At 38.5% G+C, this 25093-nt stretch overlaps 3 protein-coding genes across 5 annotated transcripts in view; 2 read left to right on the plus strand and 1 right to left on the minus strand.

Moving 5' to 3' along the window:
• Window positions 1-4167: 4167 nt before the first annotated feature.
• On the plus strand, window positions 4168-10712 carry LOC124857894. Its single transcript, XM_047349455.1, has 10 exons — window positions 4168-4335; window positions 4432-4540; window positions 4788-4862; window positions 4956-5177; window positions 5943-5995; window positions 7774-7860; window positions 9425-9538; window positions 9632-9740; window positions 9957-10031; window positions 10135-10712. Exons 1-10 carry the CDS (start codon window positions 4263-4265, stop codon window positions 10340-10342), a joined length of 1125 nt encoding a protein of 374 aa, XP_047205411.1. The 5' UTR covers window positions 4168-4262; the 3' UTR covers window positions 10343-10712.
• A 6631-nt stretch (window positions 10713-17343) lies between these two features.
• LOC124858268 (C-C motif chemokine 2-like) lies at window positions 17344-19016 on the plus strand. The gene is made up of 4 exons (XM_047350224.1): window positions 17344-17527; window positions 18461-18587; window positions 18670-18728; window positions 18825-19016. The coding sequence occupies exons 1-4, from the start codon at window positions 17458-17460 to the stop codon at window positions 18848-18850; spliced, it is 282 nt and encodes a 93-aa protein (XP_047206180.1). The 5' UTR covers window positions 17344-17457; the 3' UTR covers window positions 18851-19016.
• A 3204-nt stretch (window positions 19017-22220) lies between these two features.
• Window positions 22221-25093, minus strand: part of LOC124858304 (vasoactive intestinal polypeptide receptor 2-like) — a 40124-nt gene continuing 37251 nt past the window's right edge. For all 3 annotated transcript variants that reach the window (XM_047350296.1, XM_047350295.1, XM_047350294.1), the window contains 2 exons: window positions 24565-24606; window positions 22221-24485 (listed from right to left, as the gene is read on the minus strand). In XM_047350296.1, the coding sequence (XP_047206252.1) occupies window positions 24312-24485; window positions 24565-24606 (216 nt within the window). In that variant the 3' untranslated portion in view covers window positions 22221-24311. The remainder of the gene's footprint in view (window positions 24486-24564; window positions 24607-25093) is intronic.

Below are 25093 nucleotides of genomic sequence, written 5' to 3' on the forward strand. Positions count from 1 at the left end.
GAGACCATCCACCGTCTCATCAGGAGCATGCCCAGGCGTTGTAGGGAGGTCATACAGACACGTGGAGGCCACACACAATACTGAGCCTCATTTTGACTTGTTTTAAGGACATTACATCAAAGTTGGATCAGCCTGTAGTGTGTTTTTCCACTTTAATTTTGTGTGTGACTCCAAATCCAGGCCTCCATTGGTTAATAAATTTTATTTCCATTGATGATTTTTGTGTGATTTTGTTGTCAGCACATTCAACTTAATACAGAACAAAGTATTCAATGAGAATATTTCATTCATTCAGATCTAGGATGTGTTATTTGAGTGTTCCTTTTATTTTCTGAGCAGTGTACATGGAAAGTACTCCAGGATTTTTTACATGTCGGCTCTTTCCTCCAAAACCGTCAGTCGGTCGCGGCAGATGTCCGCTAACACTGAGCTAGAATCTGCTGAAGGTTTTCTTTTCTACTGTCGCCACATGCATGCTCAGTACGAGGGATTGCTGAAAAGTGAGCCACTTGATGCAGTCGGCTGGGCTTCCCCAGACAGAAAACTGTTTATCAGCTGGAATAACAAACCGAACTCGGCTGCAATTGTTATAACAAAAATCAAACTGAAATGTAGGTAACTGAGTTTTAATCCATCAATAAGATTAAAACCAGCACTTTAAATAAACAGAATTAAATAAATATCGTCTCTGTGAGAATAAATGTGTTTTCAAAATGTAGAAATCTAATTTATTTTACACTATACACTTCAAAGTACACAATAAGATGGCTCCTGATAAAGTAAAATAATTTACTCCTTCAGATACGAACAGATGGGTTTCATAACTGAGACTGATAAGAATACATCATGGATTCAACAACAGAAATGTTAACAAATTGTGTTTTTGCAAAAGGCTGCTTCATTTACCGTTTTAATGTTCAATAATTAACAATTTTGCTCAGTGTTGATCGACAAATTGTAAAACAACAAAAAAAGAGAAGTACTGAACTCTGACCTGAAGAACATCTTGAAACCAGAGGATTCGGAGAAGATTAAACTTTTATTCTGAGAAATTTGTCCCTACTTTACTAAAGCTGATGACAACGATGATAGTTATTCCACTGAAATCATTTGGTAAAGAAATGATCATATGCTTAAATTAATCACTGTCTGAAGTGATTAATTTTAATTTTTGTTTCAATTCTTAACCAAGAAAACTTTCTTTAAAATGAGTCAAGAATCACTTGCACCTTGTAAGTTGATGTGAGTTTTGTTCAAATCAATAAAATAAATTTTGGCTCAAACAGTCACTCAACTTTTTTTTGGCTTTGTTTCTCATTGACAAAAACTGAAGATCTTGCAAAAACATGACAAACGTAACTTAAATCATGTGAATGGTTCTGCTGATCCAACGCTGAGTCATTTCCTGTCTCTCTTCTGTGTGGCTTTCCATTTAACCTCAGTGACTGGCATTTCCTCCATTGAGCTCTTATCACTCGTCTCACTATGCCAGTCAGAGCCAGAAATGCAACTTCTATGTGCAAATGTACGCTTTTTTAGAGATGAATAAAATTAAATAAGAGTTCATTGTGGAAAAAGCCTTAAATATATCTAGGGAGAACAATTGTTATGTTTCTCCTTAGTAGCACTTGTAGGACTTGCAAATAAATGTTGATCCTGAAATATTTATAACAATGCTGTTCGTTACACTGACTTAAACCCTTTGAGACTGAATGAAATTAAGTTTCACTTTATTTGAAGCCTGCATGTGAAGCTGACATGTTGTTCATGTGCACGCATGGCTTTTCTCCAGGTCATATGGTATTTTGAACATGCATATTTGTCTGGAGGTATTTTCAATTTGTTACACATTTCATCCTCTTATCAACTGGAGCAAGAGGATTTGGTAAATTATTCTACAAATATTAACTTAAACTAAACAATACGATTCTTATCATTCATTTAAAACATGGATTGTCTCTGCCATATGTTATAAATTAAGATGTAGAAGATACTTTTTAGGTTTTCCTTGGTAACATTATTACTTTTAATGCATTAAATGCCGTGATATCGTTACATCTGTACTCCATTCCTCTTTAAGTGCACTAAAAGAGTAACAAGCTACTGGCCACGTGTATGACGATAATGCTGTGCAATGCATTTACTGCTTGGTGACGGTTATACATTATTCTGACTAACTACCAGATACTGTAATCAATGACTGTAAAATATTATGCACACTCCCAACACTTGTGAACTGTGGTGTCTGTTGTGGACATGCCAAGTCAGGTCTTTTACATTCCCAGCACCGATCTGCATGTGGACCAAATTACGTCTGATTTGGATTTTTCATTTTTTGTGTCTGTAGTTTTTATTTTCTTTAATCCCTCAACACTGTTGGCTGCAGGGAAACAAAAAGCCTATGTCAACCTGTCTCTAAGGATGAGACTTAGGTTATTACAAACAGGTCAACCATTTATCAAATCTAGGGTTTAAATATGTAAGGGTGCTCACCAGGTTATCTCAAGTATAAAAAAGCCCCAAAAGATTTCATGCTCTCAGTCATTAAACAGAGATGGAGTCAAGATGGAGATGGCGTGTATGGAAAACAAAAATATCCAAAAACCCTACATGGACTCAGAACCCCTACTCTTCTCAAATCACCAGTCGGTTGCTCACACTGAGCCTGGTTCTGCAGGAGGGTTCTTCCTGTTAAAAGGGAATTTTCCTCTCCACTGTCGCTACATGCATGCTCAGTATGAGGGATTGCTGCAAAGTCAATGCAAGCGACTGTCCACTGTCTCTACATGCTCATCCAGGAGTGATTGCTGCAAGTCACTGACTGGATGCAATCTGCAGATGGGAAAATGTTTTAACCAATTTGAATAATAATCTGACCTTGACTGCGTTGTTTGATAACTAGGATCAAACTAGAATGTATGTACTTGACTTGAAAACTGTCTGCATGATTGGATTGCATTGACTGTTTGATGTAAAGTGCAATGAGACGACATGTGTTGTGCACTGCCACTATATAAAGAAACAAAATTAAATTCAATTATATAAGTTTGAACAAAAACTCAAAAATAATTTCATTTACACATATATTGCTTTCTGAAGACTTTATTTTACACACAGTTTGGCATAATTAACCGTTAAGACATGATACCTTACAAAAGCAATCTAAATATGAGGGAACCCCTGCTCAAAAATAAAATTCACAGAGTCACAGAATCATGTTTACAGTAGATGATAATTAGATGGTCGAAAAGTCCATCAAATAATCTGCTGTCAAACTGACAGAACAGGTACGGACTGTAGTATATCCCTTTGCAGACAGCTTTCTTTTATATCTAAAAATAACAAAACTGCAAATTATAAATAATAAAGTGGCCATATGGCAACAAAAAACATGCATGTACAAGAATAACATGCCAACTCCATCCATCCATCATCTATATCCGCTGCTCCTTGCCGGGTCGATGATGTGGCTGGTGCCGATCTCCAACAGCCATTGGGCGAGAGGCAGGGTACACCCTGGACAGGTTGCCAGTCCATCACAGGTTGATACAGAGACAAACAACCAAGCAGACACATTCATTCTAGAGGGAATTTAGAGAGACCAATTAACCTAACAGTCATGTTTCTGGACTGTGTGAGGAAGCTGGAGAACCCGGACAGAACTCAAGCATGCACTAGGAGAACATGAATGACCCCAGGGTGGGAGTCGAACCCAGGACCTTCGTGCTGCAAGGCTAAAGTGCTATCAACTGTAACACAGTGCCTCAATCCCAAACAGAAAGGCCTGAATCAAATAAACCATCCATGAGATCACGGTGCTAAAGACGGTTCTACCATGCAGCCCCACCTGGTTCCGAACATTTTTATTTCCTAATCCCCTAATGAATATGTGAACAAAGGTTTTGCCGTTTGTATGACCTCTGGTTTATTAGGGTTTCCTTACACCCACACAGGGAGGAACTCCTTATTTCTGACTGAACTTTCCGAACAAAACCTTATGATGAAAGTGCTTCCGGAGGGTTAAGTTTTCGGTCACTTGGTAGAATTCCCGTAGAATTTCCATCTCATTCTTTCACATGATAAAGCTGGACGGATTTGGAAAATGACTAATCAGAAGAGCTGCTTCTGCTTTTTCGGCCTTTAAGTAGCGGCTATCTCCATTCAGCCGTCAGTTCACCAAGCTTCCCGGAGAGGAACAGAGCCAGCTGACCAACAGAAAAGACTTTCTTCAGCATTTCTTCTCATATTTATTGATAGTGAAAATGGTGAACTTTGCCAGCTTGTTGAAGAGTTCGTTGGTCGTCATCGTTTTGTCGGTCGCTACTGGACATGCAGGTAAGACTGAATTGAAAGTGAAATTGTGACAGGATTTTTGTTTTTTGTTAAACGTTAAATTATTTGACACTTAAAGCTGTTGATCTCCATGTTTAGCTGAGAAGTTAGCTACATGTTGTAAGAGAGTCAACAAAAATGAGATCACGGAGCCAATCTTGGCATACTTGAGCCAGCCGGCTAATTATCCATGCATCAATGCAATCATGTAAGTAGATGTTTTTTCTACTTTACTTCAAGTGTTGGAAATCAAATGATTGTTTCACATGAAATGAGACTTTTAATGATTTTTAATCAAAATTGGCAAAATATTAAAAGGAAACATATTTATGACGCTCCCCTTCATTTATTGAGTTAGGTTTTATTCTTCAAAGTTTTCCTAAATGATGTTGAGTTTACAACATCCATTGATACATAATGTGCATTCTAATCATTTATATTTCTTATCCTTGCAGCTTTCAGACAGAAACTAGTCTTTACTGCGCTCCAGTGAAAGTTCGTTGGGTTCAAAGAAAGATTCAAGAATTGAGGTTGGTTTAAAATTGCTGCACAAACGCTCCTAATGTCATTCATTGACCTGGTTTACACTTCATTCATCTGTCTTTCAACCTTTCCTCCAACAGGGGAACAAAGGCTCTGTCAAAGACTCCATCTGTGGTCTCTTCATCACCATCACCAGTCTCTCTTCTCTCCATCATAACATCAACCGCCTCCCCCCTTTCACCCTCCAACCTGCCTCCTTCTTCTTCCTCTCCTTTCTTCACGTACATCTCCACCATGACATCTGGAGACACGTTTTCTGGAAACGAAGAGGAAGAGTCCTCCATGTCCTCTGCCACCATGTGGTGAACTGAAGCTGCAAAGTAACCGATTACCCATCAACGCCGAACGTCTTGGTTGGGAAACTTGAAGAACTTCATTAGCTATATTAAATTGTTATAGGATTTTTAGTTTCTTTCATAAATTTAACATAATTATTTATTTGGTAAAGCAAAATTTGCTGTTTTGATGCAGTAAAGGATAATATTTATTACCTTGTGTATTTATAAACATTTGGAGTAACTGTATGTCAGCTCACTCATTTGTTTGTGAAAATGTTCTGGAGAACTTGAAAGCTTTAACTTTGTTCTTTGTGGTAAACATCTGCAAAAAAACACAAATAAATGTTCTTAAGATTTATATGGAATATCTGTTCATTTACATTTTATGTTCTGGTTTCCTTCCCATGAATGCAAAAAATCCTAAAACCTGAGGTACAAGTCAGTAGTCGAGAGCTGCAGATTATGAAAGTAAAACTATGAATTTCCATTGCAGGGTCATGCAAAAACACAAGTAAAAAATGTCTCTTTCTAGCTGTATTATAGTGATACTAGTGATAGTAATGCGTTATTTTTTTTTTTTTACTTTTTCTTCTGGTGTTGACTGGAATGATGGGGATAGTATAGGCTGAGCTGGATGTGTCGCAATTAGAGGAAGAGTAGAGATCAAGACTAATAGAAACAAGTCCAAGAGCAGCCCAAGGAAACTGCATGAGGTATTCAACAACCAGGTCTTTAGAAACCAAGAAAAAAAGAATCTCCAAACTTAATAGGTCATCATGGTGGGTTGAGGCATCCAGGTGGACCTACTGGAGTGCAAGCTCATCATGAGGACAAGTATGGAGGTAAAAGAAGCCCAAGCAAGCTCTCATCCAGAAATCATTTGAACCAATACCTGAACAAGGCATTTTACTTACAGACACAAAAAGAGGAACAGGTAAGGGGTCAGGGCCCTCTTACAGTGTTAATGATGGTTTATTGAAGTGTTTTACATTGGACACCATTGGAGACATTGTGAACTTGCCCTGGGACACCCCCCCAGGTCTTAACAGGAGCATCTATGACCTTTGTGGAAACAAATGCAGTAAATTAGACATTTGGTAGAGGCAGAGAGGCTGAAGAAGCACCAGCAAGCTCCATCCAGACCATTGGGTACAATGTCCATATACCTAAAGGTATCTGGTTCTTTTATTCAAACAGTTACATGCAAATATAAACACCCTGGGATTGTCAGCAATTATACTTTTCAGGCAGGAGAGGAGTTCTGTGACTCAAAATATAACAAGTTTTGGATGCAAAAAGCATCTCCCAGTAATATTTAGTTCCTGCCATGTTTTGTTTTCACTCCTTCCACAGCTTATCAGCTTCATTCGGTCCACCTGCACCATGCAATCAGTCTCTTCGTTTCACCCGAACCATGGTCAATATAAAGGGGTTGGACAATGAAACTGAAACACCTGTCATTTTAGTGTGGGAGGTTTCATGGCTAAATTGGACCAGCCCGGTAGCCAGTCTTCATTGATTGCACATTGCACCAGTAAGAGCAGAGGGTGAAGGTTCAATTAGCAGGGTAAGAGCACAGTTTTACTCAAAATATTGAAATGAACACAACATTATGGATGACATACCAGAGTTCAAAAGAGGACAAATTGTTGGTGCACGTCTTGCTGGCGCATCTGTGACCAAGACAGCAAGTCTTTGTGATGTATCACAAAGGGATGTTCGGGTGCTAACCCGGATTGTATCCAAAAAACATAAAACCACGGCTGCCCAAATCACGGCAGAATTAAATGTGCACCTCAACTCTCCTGTTTCCACCAGAACTGTCCGTCGGGAGCTCCACAGGGTCAATATACACGGCCGGGCTGCTATAGCCAAACCTTTGGTCACTCATGCCAATGCCAAACGTCGGTTTCAATGGTGCAAGGAGCGCAAATCTTGGGCTGTGGACAATGTGGAACATGTATTGTTCTCTGATGAGTCCACCTTTACTGTTTTCCCCACATCCGGGAGAGTTACGGTGTGGAGAAGCCCCAAAGAAGCGTACCACCCAGACTGTTGCATGCCCAGAGTGAAGCATGGGGGTGGATCAGTGATGGTTTGGGCTGCCATATCATGACATTCCCTTGGCCCAATACTTGTGTTAGATGGGCGCGTCACTGCCAAGGACTACCAAACCATGTGCATCCAATGGTTCAAACATTGTATCCTGAAGGCGGTGCCGTGTATCAGGATGACAATGCACCAGTACACACAGCAAGACTGGTGAAAGATTGGTTTGATGAACATGAAAGTGAAGTTGAACATCTCCCATGGCCTGCACAGTCACCAGATCTAAATATTATTGAGCCACTTTGGGGTGTTTTGGAGGAGCGAGTCAGGAAACGTTTTCCTCCACCAGTATCACATAGTGACCTGGCCACTATCCTGCAAGAAAAATGGCTTAAAATCCCTCTGACCACTGTGCAGGACTTGTATATGTCATTCCCAAGATGAATAGACGCTGTATTGGCTGCAAAAGGAGGCCCTACACCATACTAATAAATTATTGTGGTCTAAAACCAGGTGTTTCAGTTTCATTGTCCAACCCCTGTATACTCCTCATTCTGTTTACTCCTCACAGAAACATTTCATCTGCCAACCCTGTCCTACCACACCTGTCCTTGTCTGCTTGCCTGCATTTCACGCCTGCCTGCCACCATCTACGAAAGTACGTTTTTGTTAATTAAAACCTTACTCACCGCAACTCTGCCTGCTGTCTGCATTCTGGGATCCACCCCCACACCACGCCTCGACACTCGTGCACTTCTAAAAATAGATGGCAGCATGAGGAAAGGACTTTATGGGAGCATATTGAAACAGCATCACAAGACATCAGCCTTATAGTTAAAGCTGAGATTAGCCGTCTCAAAAATCTGAGATCGGCCCTATGGACAATTGTGGGCAGAGCTGAAAAGGTGTGTGTGAGCAAGGCCTATGAACCAGACCCAGTAACACCAGTCCTGTCAGGACAAATGGGTCAGATTTTTAACTAATTTGTAGAAGGAAAACCAAAACGTTTGACCCATGTCATACAATTTAAAAGGCAGTTCTACTAAATACTAATGAAACGTGTGTAAACATCTGATTCTTTGTTATTCTTGCATTTAGCAAATAGACGGAAATGTGGTGATCCTAATTGACCTAAAACAGGAAAACGTTAGCCGGATTTAATGCCGCATAGCGATAAAACGTAAGGGTTTATGTATCTTTACACAGTGTGAATAAATATCCGGTTTAAACTTTTTATGCTGGACGGATAAAGTCTGACCTTCACATGAGGTCATCCTCATTCTCCATTAATTAATTTTTTCCCATCTATAAAGACCAACAATGTTTGTCTGAACCCAGGCCCGAAGCTGAACAAGGCAACAAGACTCAAAGAACTCCATGAGTTGGCCCAACAGCACCGCACTGGTTCTAGTTCCAGCTCCAAAATAAGATACTAGCAACACAGCTGGGGCAACATGGAGATTGGCCTTTCCTTTCTTAGGTTTTAAAACCCTGGAACAATGACCAGTTTGGGTTTGAAAAATAAGTGCCTGAAGCCTCCCTGAAGGTTGTAATGGTCCACCGGATCAGCTGGGCGGGGTGGATTCATCCTGTCCTTTTACCTTAATTAGCTCCATGTGAATATCTTGACTAAACCAATCAAGCTGCTGCATTACAGTTTTTGATAACCATATATAGTGTTGTGTGAAGGTGTTCAGTTGTCAATGTTATGACTTGTTTGTGTTTTTCTGGGATGGAAAACATTGTGACTGCGTTACACTCAGTCATAGCCACACTGATTGCCAAATCTGTTGTGACACAAATGCAACTTCCACAAAACAAGAAAATTCAAACCTTAAAAGCCTTAATTGTTTTAACTTGTTTTTAATAAGTTAGTATTAATCTTTGTTACAGATTGACTGCTTTTCTGCTTAGTAATGTCTGTATGTAAATTAGAGTTTTGGCACCAGTGTGACCTCTGATTTCCCAAGAAGTCCCGACACCCACATGATGAGGAATGAAATGAGATAAAAATACTTCATGTATTACAATTGATTTATCTTTGAGAACTCATTTGTAAATCATCATTTCAATGACTTAGACGTTGAGAATTATGTGGATGAAGAGAACCCGGATGATGACAAACTAGAGGCAATACTTCCGCTTTTTATAGCTTCAAATACAGTCTTTCTTCAGAGCTACTAGTTCACTGAGGTCTTCAGAGAGGAAGTGGGACGACTGACCAACCAAAAATACTTTCTTTACTATTTATTTCTTGACTGTGAAAATGGTCAACTGCAGCCTGTTGATGAGTGTGTTGGTCGCCATAATCGTGGAGGCGGCTTCGGGACATCAAGGTAAGGTCAAACTTAAACTGATCATGGTTTAGAAGCAAATACCTATGTGTTCCTTCCTTTTAAAGTAAAATATTTAATCTTTTTTGCTCTCAGGTGAGAAGCTGTATACTTGCTGTAAGAGTGTTGGCACAAGAGAGATAACAGAACCAATAATATCATATCAAATCCAGAGGTTGAATCCTCCATGTGTCAAAGCAGTCATGTAAGTATGACGATCATTTCTGCATTTACTAAATATGCTCAAATATTAGTCATATATTTTCAGTAAATTACTTTTCATGAAATCAGTTTATTCAACAACAAAGACATTTAAAAGCAAATAATCATTTAGGACCAAAATTATTCTGTTAATTTTCTTTTTCAATCTTCTGCTTATTTAACAATAAAATAAAGAAACCTATTCATCTGTTTCCTGCAGCTTTACCACAAAGAATGGTCACTACTGCAGTTATCTTAAAGCTCCCTGGGTGTCCCGGAAAATTAGGGAATTCATGTGGGTATAAACACCAAAGATCCCATTTATTCCCTTTAACCTTCATCTTTCTCTAAATCTTAAACTCATATACATTTTTTGCTTTTCATTTTTTCTCTGACAGGAGAGCAAAAGCTCAGTCATCTACTCCTCAGGTGGTCGGTTCGTCCCCTTCGCCATCATCATCATCCTCCCTCCTTTCCATCATTACATCCACCGCTTCTCCTCCTTCATCATCAACCCTAACTTCTTTTTCATCATCTCCATCCTTCTTTTCTTCTACCTCCACAATCACAGCAAGTGAGACATTTTCTGGAGCAACAGACCAGTAGAGGTGCATATCCTCCAGTACCAGCTGATGAAAAGCAAACAGCAAAATTTATTTATTTGTCTCTATGCTACTCAAAACTAACGTTAGGAAAACTTAAAGAAAGAATTATACTAAATTATAACTTAAATTAAATATTTAGTTTATTTTAATGTTTGAAGAAATTAATTTATTAAACTAGATGAGATGTGCAGCTACAGAAGAAGATAAAATCTATTAGTATATTTATATTTATTTCAATCTTAAAAACTTTGTAATAATTGCTAAAAAGTGCTGATATTGGTAATATGTCTTAAGCTGTTCACTTTCACTTTAAAGTTAAGTTTTACAGACATGACAACATTATTTAGAAATAAATGTTTCTCTGATCTTAATTTATGTCTGGTTTTCTTCATCTTAAAAAATTTTCTGTCTGCAAAAGCAAAAGAAATTCCAGATAAAGCTTGAGCTACGAAGTTTTATTGAACGGTGTAACAAACATAAAACATACAACCTTGGATATCAATTGTTGAATGTTAAACAACCTTCTGTTTATTAATCATTTTTATATTATTTGAATTAAAAATATTTACAGACACCACATAAAGAAACGTTTCTTTTTTTAGGTCGGTTACGAACTTCTAATTCAGGCGTCTACATATACCAAGATTAAATAATTTGGGAAAGTCCAGAACATGTCACAGCTTTTCTTCTGATGATTTAGAAAGAGGGACACTGTTTCCTTGTGTGACATCATAAAAAAAATCTAAATAAATCTGACAAAATATGAGGAAGAGAAATACGAACCTCCAAGAGTCTGGGTCACCTTGTTGTGAGACCTGTGGATGTGGCGTGGTTCACACAAATCTTTGCACGCTTCCCTGTGCTTGTGCTCCAGACATTAAGGTTTGCATCCTTCAGATGGATTTATTAAATGTTAGATCGCTAGCAAACAAGACTTCTTCTGTTTCTGACATGGCTTCAACGCATTGCATCTGTAGCTTTTTCTGAACTTCTTCCTCCGTTTGTTCTTCAGCCAACCTCAGACCGCAGGTAGAGGTTAAGGTTTAGCTACAGTGTTTAACATTTGTTTTAGTTGCCATCAAACACTCCAGCATAATTAAATCTCCATCTCTGAAACACCACCTGTTTGAGCCAAAGCTGAATGTTCTTATGTTGTGTGCACTCATATATCCTAAGTTTCATTTATGTATTCAAGAGTTTTTAGATTTTATGTAATTGTTCTTAATTTTAACTGTCTTTTGGTCATTTTTAATCTTAATATTCATGTCTGCTGTAAGTCTAAATTTCTTGTCAAGGGATTTTTACATATTAGAAAATATGACCAAGAGGCCTTTTTTTGAAATTCCTTCCATTTTTGTATTTTATTATCAGCAGTGTGTCGACATTTTGACTCAGGATGTCGTCTAACTTGTTAAAAAAAACATTGAAGGATAATCATATTTAAGAAACAGTGAGCAGTTTTATACGTTGTGTGAAAAATTTAAATTGACTTTCATGTTTTAAATATGGCTCTTCAGTCACCTACCTAAAAACACACTCACATATTTCTTATTGCCGATCAGTGCTGAGTCACAGTGAAATACTTAAATTTCTCTTCGTCATAAGTCACATGATTTACGAAGCTCCAGGATGTGGAAAGTTGCTGTCTAATCTTCCACTTTTCTCACAAATTGCTTCACTTTCCTGAGGATATAATGTAATGCTTGTGACAGAAATATGATAAAAGAGTTTTATTTTTTTCACAGTTTTCTTCAGATCAGTTGGCCACTATAGCCCTGATCACACCATTTGATGTTCCCCTTGGGTTTCCAGCACCTTCACATGCTTTTAACACAGAAGCATAGTCTAATCTCCATTGAAATCAGGCAGCCTCAGATTTTTTTTGATATGTTAAAAAATTCTTCCACCTGAATGTTGTAACTATGACGCACCAGAGCTTATGCTTCACTGCTACAGAATCGTCATAAATGCTACTTAGAGGTCACAGCAACAGCCCAATAATTTTGTGTTACCCAATGCGAACCCTCTGTCTGCATCTTCCTCCCTCCCTGTTGGATGGAGTAAGGTGGAGTCAGGTTTAGCCTAAACCGGCTCAGTTATGGTTGAGGTGCAAACACACCCTCCATTTCTGCTACCTGTATGACCTCCTTCTCTTTTCCAATGGTTATAATCAGTCAGACAGAGGGAGGTATCCCAATCATTGTGGTTTTTAGTATAACAATGACCATCAGTGGGACCCTTTGTGAGGTTCCTTGAGATGACATTGTTGTAAATAAGCGCCGTTTAACTAAATAATCTGAACTGAAACTATCTGTGTAGTTATGCTGCTATAGGCTTAGGCTGCTGGAGGACATAATGAGACCACTTTCTTCTTTGTTCTTTTTGTGTCTCTGCTCTGTTCTCTCAAACATCCAGTCGGTCGTGGCAGATGGCCGCTCACACTGAGCCTGGTTCTGGTTCTGCTGGAGGTTTCTTCCTGTTAAAAGGGAGTTTGTCCTCTCCACTGTCGCTTCATGCATGCTCAGTATGACGGATTGCTGCAAAGTCAACGCCAGTGACTGTCCACTGTCTCTACAAGCTCATCCAGGAGGAGTGAATGCTGCAAGTCACTGACTGGATGCAATCTGCTGGGTTTCCTTAGATAGTCAGATGAGGCCAAAATAAAACTTTTTGGCCTACATGCAAAATTAGCACTGCACATCACCCCGAACACATCATCTTCATAATTAAACAAGGTGGTTACAGCACATTCTGCGAGGATGCTTTCCTTCAGCAGGGACAAGGAGACTGGTCAGAGCTGTCACCATAGAGCAGTACAGATGGCACTGGTCTATGGCGACAGGCAGTCATAGTGGAGCGTGCGGTGCTTGGGCATTGCTTGTGTACTTGTACATATCTTTTTAAACTTATTTGTTTTATATATATTTGCCCTTACTATCTGTGAAGATAGGGAAGCTACAGCAATGATTTATCAATGCGGGGCGTGGCCTATTATCCGTTTGGACTATATGAGTACCGAGTCTGTCTGCAATATTGCAGGGGGTTCCTTCTCCACCTGCAGGATGCCAGGGTGGGTACCATGGACCCTGGTGCTTCCCGTGGATATGATCTGGACTGGTGGGACTTTGACGTAGGATTGGCACTGGGAATGCAAGTCTTGGTATCTGAGGAAGTATGGCAGACAAGGTGGCATGCAGCAGAGGATTAATGCCTACCTGAGTATTGCTGCTGACCATGTCCATCCCTTTATGACGACAGTGTACCCATCTTCTGATGGTTACTTCCAGCAAGATAATGCGCCATGTCATTCATCTTCATTCTTGAACATGACAATGAGTTCACTGGACTCAAATGACCTCCACAGTCACCAGATCTCAGTCCAATAGAGCACCTTTGGGATGTGGTGGAACAGGAGATTCTCATCATGGATGTGCAGCCGACAAATCTGCAGCATCTGTGTGATGCTATCATGTCAATATGGACCAAACTCTCTGAGGAATGTTTCCAGTACCTTGTTGAATCTATGCCACGAAGGATTAAGGCAGTTCTGAAGGCAAAATGGGGTCCAACCCGGTACTAGAAAGGTGTACCTAATAAAGTGGCCGGTGAGTGTATACATCCTATAGTCAATGTGGACCTACCTACCCAGGCTTTAGTGGGGACTGTGCAGCACCTACAAAGGATTTCCTTGAACTCACCCAGTCTGGTCATGGGGGATTTTAACCTGATAAATCATTACTTAGTAATTAATCAATAATTATTGGGGCCCCTCCCTGTATCAAAACGTTTCCACAAAAAAAAAGAAAGGAAAAGACCTGGCCCCGTCGGTGTTGGAGGGCGCATTTTGAAGAATTGTACTTTCCAATTAGCAGATATCTTCTGCTTTATTTTTTAAATGTCTCTTCAAATTCACAGAGTTCCTCGGCTTTGGAAGGACTCTCTTATTGTTCCTGTTCCCAAGACCAAAGCACCTCACTCTGAATGATTTCCAACCCATTGTGCTTACATTGCTAGTTATGAAATAATTTGAAAAGATTATAAAGCAGATTATTTTATCTAAGGCTAAAGGTAACTTGGATCCACCTTAGTTTGCTTACAGGACTGGCAGGAGTGTGGAGGATGCCATTTCCACATTTAAACCTGATTTTAAGACCTCTAGAGGGTATACAAACCTTCACCAAATTTCCCTTCTGCTTTTAACTGCATCTAGATCCATCTTCTAGCTGTGACCCTGGCCTCAATTGTTGACCTATTGACATCTTAACAGTCAGGTCTCAACGGATGAAGGTAAATAGGTTTTGTTCTTCCACTGGGTCTCCCCGGGGCTGTGTCTTGTCTCCTCTCCTTTTCATCTTGTACAATGACTATTGTCGCAGTCAACATCCCCAGCGACATACCCTGAAGTTCGTTGAGTTCAGGGTCATCAGCAGTGATCAGCAGTGATAACCCTGAACACCCTGATGACCCTGAACACGGGACAGCGGTCAGGAGGTTCACTGATTAGTCCTCATTTTTAGAGATTAACATCTCAAATACAAAAGAGGTTGTTATGGACTTCAGGAGGAACTGTATTGTACTAGAACCAGTTCTAATTTCTGATATAAAAGTCAAAGTTACAAATAACTACAAGTACCTGGGAACAGTAATTGATGATAGGCTTTTGAACCCCATGTGGACCTATTATGCAAAAAGACTAATCAGAGGATGTTTTTTATCGGAAGCGTCGTTGTTTTAATGTGAATTCCACTTTTATGTGTATGTTCTATTCTTGTTTTATTGAGTCTGTTTTACTTTTAATATTGTCTGTTGTTTTGGACTTTTAACTGCCAAAGATAGGAATAGACTTCAGAATATCACAAAATTATGTACAAAAATTGCTGGAATAAACCTTGGGGACCTCATTCACCTGTACAAGACTAGGTCCACTCTAAAAGTAAAGCGTATACTGGTGCAACAGGATCACCCCCTTAATGATGAGTTCCAGTTGCTTCCTTCTGGATGCAGGTACCTTCTTCTCAGGTGTAGGACAAATTTATAGGATCATAGGATTTATTAAATCCTTTGTTCCTGCAGTTAATTAATTAATGATCTTTGTAAACTCCCTGATTTGAAGATAGGTTTTCACATGTATGGTATGGTGTTATAGCAGACTGACTGTGTTTTTTATATCTACAGTGCTGCACAACAATTGCCCCCTTTTAGGATAATAAAGATGATGATTGGATTTTTTGATAGGAACATGGATGGAACTAAATCCAGGACAATCTTGGAAGAAAACGTCCTAGATGCTTACAGAAGATTTCAGACTGAGGTGGAGGTTCACGTTCAAACGGACAACAACCCTGAACATGAAGCGCTACAATTGAATGGGTTAGAGCGAAGCATATTCATATGTTAGAATGGCCTAGTCAAAGTCCAGAGCTAAATCTAATTACCAATCTGTGGCAAAACTTTAAAAATGATGTTCACAGATGCTCTCCATTCAATCGGAATGAGATTGACGTATTTTGAATGAAAGAATAGGAAACATTTTAGCTTCTTTGTGCTAAACTGATAGATGCAAAAGATGCATCTATCATTTGTAATTTCATTTCAACAAAGAATTAGGTGGGCTGAACACTTTTCAGATTTTTACTTGTCAAAAAATACCATTTCCTTTAACTGGACAATTATGCACTATTATGTGACGGCCTGTCAAAAAAACTAAAAATCGAATTAAATGGATTCAAATCTGTGGTTGTTCTTGAACTAAAGGAGAAAAATTCTATTCTATTCAAATTCAAAAATACTTTGCAAAAATTAAATGTATCTTGTTTCTTACAGGTTTCTTCTTTTTAAAAGTTAAAGGGAAACGAGCACTTTTGCAAGGCTCTGAATTTGGTGTGAACATATTACACCTTCTGAATGTGAGAAGATATTCTGTGACTTCCTGTGTCTTGATCAGCTGCACTCAGAACAGAACATCCTGACAAAATGTCTTCATCCACACTTTAGAGCATAAATCTGAACTGGATTAAAAACACATGGAGCTGGATTTAAATTCTAGGAAAAATCCCTAAAACCTTACAAAAACAAGTTTTAAATTAAGTTTTAAATTCTTTAAGGGTCGTTGCTTTTTGCTCTGATTATAGCTTCAATGAATTTTCACATAAGCATGAAAGCAGCATGAATTAGGTTATTAAAACAGTTAATCACGTATAAATATGACTTGATTTTGCTCAGAAGTAAAGGTGAAGTAACTGGCAACAATAACTACATTTAAAATCTAGTTTGAGAAGTTTTTGTGCAAATTTGAAGAATAAATTTCAGAATTATCAACAACCTTTGTGCGCTTTATATCTTGTCCGTGTCTGTTGATAATAGATTAGGCCTTTAGTACAGAAGCCTTAAGTTGGAGGTCACCACAAAAAGGCGAGGTATGCAAGCTTGGACCAAGCTTAGTAACACTCAGAAACTACAGAATAAGGGATAAAAAATAGGGAAAATGTGTTTGTGGAGAAAACCTTGCTTAAGTCAGAGCTATATGTTGGAGGATGCTATGAATGGTAACATGTATGTGCTGTCTGGAGGAATATAAAAGAGGCTGTGACTGAAGAACAACGGATTCTTTGACGTTCGGTTTCCCTCAGATTGGCTCACTGATCTGTGGGCCTGGTTAAAATAAAATCCTCCCTTGTTCAACGAAACTTTGTGTCAACAGAGTCCTTTCCTGGAGCATCTGTACGTCTGCAGTTGGAAGCTGGACAATTACATAAACACACCAGTCAAATAAAAAAACAAAAATGATCTGGCATCTAAACTGCTTACCCATGACACTGCAAAACAGGTACCACCAACCAACATGCTGACGTTTTGCAAAGACGTGTGAGGCTGTTTCTCAGAAACATGTCAGTGAGATGAAGTGTGTGGTTCGAAGGACGAACAGATTCTGCTGTATGGGGAGGAGGTGTGAAAGAAAGACCATGAAGACTGAAACAATCACACATAACCTGAAAAACCATGAAGAGATTATCGTCATCACCCCAACATGATCAATGCTGATGGTACCCATAAATACCAGAACGGGGATCAACTCCTGCAGTCAGAGTCTGAAGCATCTATCAGCTGATTTTCAAAATGTCCATGAAGATCCTGTTTGTGGGGCTTTTCCTGCTCGCTGTGTGTCGATGCATTCAGTCCTCTGCAGGTAGCTATTCCTCACCTGATCTCTGCTTTTCTTCCATCAGTTCAGGACAGTTTAGTTTTTTATTAGCTTACTGTTTTATTCTCCCCTGTTCTGTTGTTTTTTAAACCTTTTGTGGTTCATTATTGAAGTGTCTTCCTGCAGCAGCAGCAGCAGCAGAAACCACCAGATTATAAATTGATTCATTTTCATTTGATTGATGAGAGTAAAACAGGAAATATAATGTATGTGCAGACCTGTGCAATCGTTTCTCCAGTCCATCACAAGCCAAGAGTGAGGCGACTGTGGCTCAGTAGGAAGCGTAGTCGTCTTGCAATCAGAATGTTGTGGGTTCTTTTCCAGCTTCCTCCTGTCATGTGTTGATGTGCCCCTGGGCAAAGCACTTAACCTCAAGTTGCCTACCGATCTGCGTATCGGTGTATGAATGTGTGAGCGTTAGTGATTGGGTGAATGTGGCTCTAGCTTTGAGTGGTCTGTAAGACTGCAAAGGTGCTATAAGGTTCAGTTCATTTACCATTTAAGACAGAGAAACGTGGGCCAGACAACGATGCACTAAGCAGAATTAGAGAGATCAGTTAACCCAACAGTCATGTTATTGAAATCTGGGAGGAAGCTGGAGTACCAGAACAGAACCCAGGCAAGAACATGCAAGAAAGACCCCAGGCTTGGATTCGAACCCAGGACTTTCTTGCTGTTAGGCAACGCTGTGACCAAAACTGCTACTGCTACTGTCCAGTCATATAGACAGGTCTAGTTACAACAGATTCCAACCATATTCAGTCACTAACCAGGCTCAACGAGAGCAGTCAGAATGAGCCTGGTTCTGCTAAAGTTTCATTTGCAGGTCCAAGTTCCTTCCTTGTGCGGCTCGGGTTTAAAATCCTTTTGGCCTAAACTGTTGTTTCAATACAGTCTCTCTCCTGGTGTCGTTCTCAGCTCACTATCCGACCGGGAAGAATCGTCCCTGCTGTCTCGACGTCACCAGGAGGGACCTGAGCAGTAAAGTTGTTGGGACTTTTTATTACGAGCAACCTGCCAGATCTCCCTGTGTGAGGGCAGTGATGTAAGTTCGCTCTGGTTGTCTTAAAGCATGAACGTGCAGAAACCCACCAACATGTTATTAACATGTTTATTTCCATGTTCAGATTCAACACAGTTAATGGACCCATATGTGTTTATCCCAAAAGTAACTGGGTCCAAAACGGTGAGTCATTTTATAAAATGCTAACTCATGAAACACTTGAAGATGATTTAGAAGTTTAATCTAATTATTTTTCGCTTTGCTGTTTTTTTCTTTTAGTGATTTCCAGTTTTAAGAAGGAGTAAAGCTTCCCTGCCTGCTAATATTTTCCTGCTGCTAGTGAACCCACTCTTGAACATGTATATACTCAGCTTAATTTAAAATATAAATCATCTAAAGACCTTTTACCTTGATGCTTACAGATGAGCTACACTGTTGACAATGAATAAATACAACTTTTTATGCCCCACAGCATGCAGTCCTTTGTCTTTCTTCTACAATAAAACAAAACGTTAATTTGACTGAGAAAATTATTACGTTTGCTCTCAATGCCTAAAATATTTGTATTTTTCCACATGTTATCTCATTACAAAACTTTATGAATTTTTACTATGAAACACTTTGATTTCATTTTGAAAAGTGAAATATAATTATTGTTAGTCACTTAATTACTTAAATAGGTATAAAGAATAAAAAATATATATTTATTATGTTATTGTAAAGTAATAAAGAAGGATTTAAATGGCTTTCTAAGTGAATAAAAATGTAAACAAAAATATGTTCTTGTTGAAAAGTAAATAAAAAATATGATTCAGATCATTGTTACACTGAAATCTTCAATGCAAAATACAGAAGAAATGTAAAACAACACAAAGTCAAACCTTATCTGGAACTTCACTGCCATCTCGTGGCCATAACTGGTATGAAAAGGTCAAACGTTGCACCTGAATTATTCATGCAGCTGCCTGTTCTAAAAGCATTGATCACTAAAAGCCTGATTAAACCGTTTGCACTGCAACAAATAGCTTTGTCTTCAGCAACCATGAACTAACTGTATGTAAATACTGACTGAACGTGTGTTCGAGGCCTCATAGAGAATATTTCCTGTCTGAAATATAGCAGTCAGTGGCCATAAAATAAAACATATCTAAACCCAGCATACATGTATTATATCACTCCTTTATTCTTCTATAAATCACTTAGACGTGTGTTCGGAAATTCAAACCAAACCAAAACTAATCTAGTCATACCAAGAGTAAGTTATGCTATTTTCTATAGAGCTAACAAATTATTCTTTAAGTACTTTAAAGTTTCAGGATTTTATTTATTTAAACAGCAAAGTTAACAGAAATTAAGCGTTATCCTAAATTTAAAAGTATTTGTTTAAAAATGAGATTATTGTATGCTTTTATTGTGTTTTTATTGATACTGATTTCTTTAACTTTAAATAAAAAGGTGCAGTGCCCTGCAGAATTCAACTTTATCTCATTTTGTAACATAACAATTTGTTTTATTGTGATATTTATGTGTCAAAGTGGCCCAGTTAAAGTCTTGACCTAACTCTTATTTAAAATCTGTAAAAGATGTAAAGATTAATGTTGACAGGCGCTCTCCATCCAACTAACATGAAGATATTTAACAAAAATATGGGCAAATATAGTACTCTGTATGTGCAAAGCTGATAGAACCATGCTGCACACCAGAAGTGCAGTTTGTATGTTCTCCTAGTGCATGCATGGGTTCTTTCCGGGTACTCTAGCTTCCTCCCACTGTCCAAAAACATGTGTGTCTGTCTGCATGGTTGACTTCCAATAAAATGCACAATAATTTGTAGTTGTAACATGAAAGTATGGGAAAATCTTGAAGAGGTATGAATAGTTTTGCAAAAAATAGAAATTACAATTTCATCAGAAATATCGCATCTCTATAAAACCATGAAACCTGTAGTCTAACCAATATTTCTCCTTTTTAAACGTCATTCTGTGGGTCTTTGTAAGGTTCAGTAAACATAGAAATAAGTTATTTTATAATAATCAGAAAATCCTGGTGTTTCCTGAGGTTTTATAATATTAATAAAGGAGAACAGGACAGTAAGGGAGTTAAGAAAGAACCTCGGCAGCCAAGCTTTCAGCCATCTCCTTATAATCCAGCTTGGTGACAGATTACCGCTTAAATCAACAAGCTTTACAGGTTTCAGGTGTTTCTTCACCTTTAACCTGGCCATGCCCTAACTGTTGAAATGCTGCAGAGTCCAAAGTAAATATTGTCTCTGCAGGAAAAGTCGAAGACATTCAGAGTTTTCAGTTTTTATCAGCCGATTAATGAACTTTCACCTTTTAACAGCAGAGAGTTAATTTAAATCCTCCACTGCTGTTAAAACAAATGGTATCAAGTAAATCTAAATATGTGGTCTTTAGATTAACTTGTGTCTGGGACTTACAGTTTACCTTCAAGGAACTTAGTAGGTGCTGCTCTTTAACTTAGAGGTTGATTTCCAAAATTTACAAGGTACTTTCCAGGAGTCTTACTGGTTATTTTCCTGGAGTATACCAGCTACTTTCTTGTGGTAGTTCCATTGAAGTTACATGACAAGATCCAGGAAGGCACCAAATCAGTTATGGGAGAGTTTCAGAAAAAATACATGGTAAGATGCAGCAAGTAACCTTGAAGTTTCAGGAAAGTACCCAGTAAATCCTGGAAATAACCTTTAAATTCCTGAAAATAAGCTCTATATTCCAGGAAAGTCTATAGAGCTATAAAACATGAGTGAAATTTTTCTTATTGAGATTTTTTCAAACATGGGTTCAAACCAATGTTTTTTTTAGATATTCACCATCAGTGATTTATTGTGATATTTATATTTAAAATGTGTTTTTTTTGCATGACTCAAATATTGAATTTTTAACATATGGCTGCGATGATGTGTACATATCTTCTCACGGGTGATTTGTTAGTATTTAGTGAATAAATTGGACCTACAGTATAAATCTGCTGTGCAGTTATCAGCAGCTTTTGTAAGGAAATCTTTGTTGAACCACAGATTTATACAGTCGGGCTTTTATTGAAGGATGTACATGATGAATTCCTATAGTCCCATAACTGTCAGTACGCCAAATAATTGTTTCTTCACAACATAATGTAGAACAAATATCAATAACAAGACGCTAGAAGTTCAGTAAAATGATCAAAAAAGATGAATTATTTTGCATACACTTTCAACTTCTGACACTTCTCACTTCTGTTTTTTTGATTTTTGATTTTAATTTATTACTAATATTTATTAACTTCCTATGTGAGCATGTAAACATAGAAATGCAAAAGTACTGCAGGTTTTCTAATTAGTTATATGCAGAAGTACTTTTACCTTTAATATGAAAAATCGGATTCGTCTGTCACCATGAAAAATAGAAGAGATTTATGTCAAACTTCACCAGACATTGAGGAAAATCCGAGACAAAAAAAGGATATTTAAGTCACACTGATGCTTTCATAAAGGAAACTCTATGAAAAGTTGTTTTTAGTGCTGCTCATTGGGTGTCTGACATTATTTAAAAAGTCTGAACAGAAAGATTTAGTTTGATAAAACAAATATTGAAGGCTATAAGAATTTGATAAGATTAATCTCATAATCAGACCCGTTTTTTTCTCATGAAGAAAACAGAAAGCAACTTGGTATCAACGTTACCAGTTTTTATAAAACATAAAGAGTCAGATGTTTACAGTTGTGTTTAGAAGCTTACATATATTTACACATCCATGTTTAATCTCACACAGACCAGGAATGGCTGCTTAAAAAATAAACGCCACAAACAGTCAGTTTGATTCCCTGCTCATATGATGCAGGAAAATCACTTTCATTAAGTCATTTATTTAAATACTTACGAACACATTTGGCTCTTTTTTTCTACTAATAAAAAAGGACTTCAAACATAATAAATCATATAAAAAGGCACAACCTCTGGCTGTAATACTTGGCCCCTCAGAGACACGGATTTGACAAGTTTTAAATTTAAATTAAAACCCCTGAAAAATGATTGAAACACGATATTAAATGTCATAAACAGCTGAGTTGCAGTTTCTTGAGACCTGCTACACTCACTGCAGCCTTCTTCTTAGCAGGCGAGCATATCCTCAGGATGCAGGGCATAACCCACCAGCAGCCGCAGTTTTTCTTTCATTCAACAATTGTTTTACTTCCTGACTGTTTGAAATGCTGCAAGATTAGACAGAAAACTGTGTTATGGAAATAAAAAGCGCCTTTGGTTTGGATTTTCCTTCTGTCTAACTTCTGATGCATAAAAAGCTAAACAATAAACTGTTTTCACAAGTCATACCTAAAATGGCCACTAGGAGGAGTATTTCTTTCGTTCCAGGAAACAAACTGGTTACTTAGAAGAAAAATAAAAGCTAAGGTTGTTTTCAGTGTTTGGTTATGAGTCACATATACCAACGTAGCACATTTTTAATAAAAGTATATAACATGCTGGGATCAGAGGTTATTTGCAGCATTTAATTACGACATAAAGATATGTTTTGATCTTTTGACTTTTGGTTCTGCAAACATTTCTGAAGGCTGGGTTAGAAAAGGCAACAGTCAGACTTCTGTGTGTCTCTACAGAAACAGATGATATGCCTGCACAGAAATCCTTTCTGCTTCATGAAACTCTGTAAAGTCTGCAGACTTCACTCCTGCAAGGTGTCCGTTTGTCCATTTTATGATGAAAACCATGGAAAGGATGATCTGTGCTGGAGAGAAGAACGTTCCGAGCTAAATAAAGTGGACTCAGACACTGACATGTGAGTCTTCATCCAGCAGGAAAACTGGGAAACTCACACCTACATGATGTACAGCTTCCTCCACACATTTCCAGATCCCTGGTCAAGATGAAACCAACTTTATGTTTTATTGCAGCAGCGAAATTTTAACTTGAGCTCTTTTATTCAGTGGGGAGAAACGTCCCAGATTAGGAAATGATTGACAGAGTTAATGGCACCCCTGCAGTCCTGGGTTCTCCTTCATCTTCTCCTTAGCTCAGTCCACAGGATTTGGGTCTGGGGACATTTCTTTGTTGGTATGCTCGTATGTTTTGGGTCATTACCCTACAGAAAGACCTGGTGAAGACCCATTTTCATGTTTATGACTTTTCATTCTATAATGTCCTGGTATTTCAGAGAGTTCATGGTGCAATGCACACTGCCAAGGTTTCCATGGTCGTAGGAGGAGAAACAAGCCCACAGCACCACAGATCCTTTACCGTGCTTAACAGTGGGCATTTAGTGCTTTCCCACATGTTTCACGACAGGCCCACTTGGAGTTGTTTTTACTGAAAAGATCAGTCTTTGTGTCATCTGACCAAAGCTTGGAGTTAAAGTCCTGCTAGAGTTAAGCAAAGTTCATATGTTTATGTTTGTGGTGGTAGGACAGAAAAGGTTCTGTTCTCCTAAACAACTGGTTGACATCTGTAGATGGTGTCTAACGGTTGTAACGGAGTCACTTTTCACCACAGTTCCCTAACAGTGAGCCTTTGAGATGGTTCGACCTCCTTCACCATCCTGCTCTCGTTGCACGGTGGCTTTTTACTGTGTGGCACGTTTCTTTCAATGGATTCATGAAACTTTCATGTTTATCGTGTCTTTTTCTTCTTCGACTGGAAAACTACATAAAAATAATTATTGGACAGTTTAAAATCTGATTTCTTTACCAGCTGGAGGCAATTTGGTAGAACCTGGTTGAACTCCTGTGGTTTCAGTTTTAATCTCTTCTGGTCAGAGCATGGTGGTTTCAGTCTGCAGGATGGACTGGGCTCGGACGTTCCTGGGAAACTGAATACAGTTGTCCGAACCGTTCTGGTTTGCTGACATGCTGCGGAGCCTGTAATCCCGGCACGCACAGCGCTTCAGGGATAAACTCCTCCATGTCCTCCTCAGCTCTGTCTGAACCTGTAGAGAACAGAGCTGACTTACTGAGAATCAGTAATAAAATCTAAACTGGCGGAAGGCCGTGGTCAGGAAGGCTCACCTCACTGTTGAGGAAACAGTAGAGGACAGCTACGATTAGACCCTGAAAGACAAACACAGACATCAGGACATTTCTCAGACCTAATCTCATTGGCCTTTAGGAGACCGGATGGATTTTTGCTTTGTTGTGTCTCATTTAAAGGTTATTTTAAGGTTGTTTTATTAATTTAGTTGGTTTGTCTCAGTCAGTTCTCCGCTTGGTTTCTACAAACTCCTGATGTCCAGTTGAACTGAAGATTCAACCAGGAAGATTTCTAACAGATAAACAGCTGAATAGAACTGAGCTTTATTGGTTTCAGAACATTGTTACCTCTCAGATCTATTAGGCTGATGTTTCCTACACAGCTAATGATGATGAAAGGTTTTTCTGCCTTTCCTGTAATTTGTTTTATCGGCTCTTCATCTGGATTTAGATCAGTAAATAAGTTAAACTGTTGGATTGGTTAGAATATCTGTAGCTGCTATTTGCCCACCACTTGTCTGAATTTATATTCATGTTATTTTATTCATTTTTATTTATTTGGACAGTC

This window comes from Girardinichthys multiradiatus, chromosome 21 (assembly GCF_021462225.1).
Source record: "Girardinichthys multiradiatus isolate DD_20200921_A chromosome 21, DD_fGirMul_XY1, whole genome shotgun sequence".
Classification (NCBI taxonomy): domain Eukaryota; kingdom Metazoa; phylum Chordata; class Actinopteri; order Cyprinodontiformes; family Goodeidae; genus Girardinichthys; species Girardinichthys multiradiatus.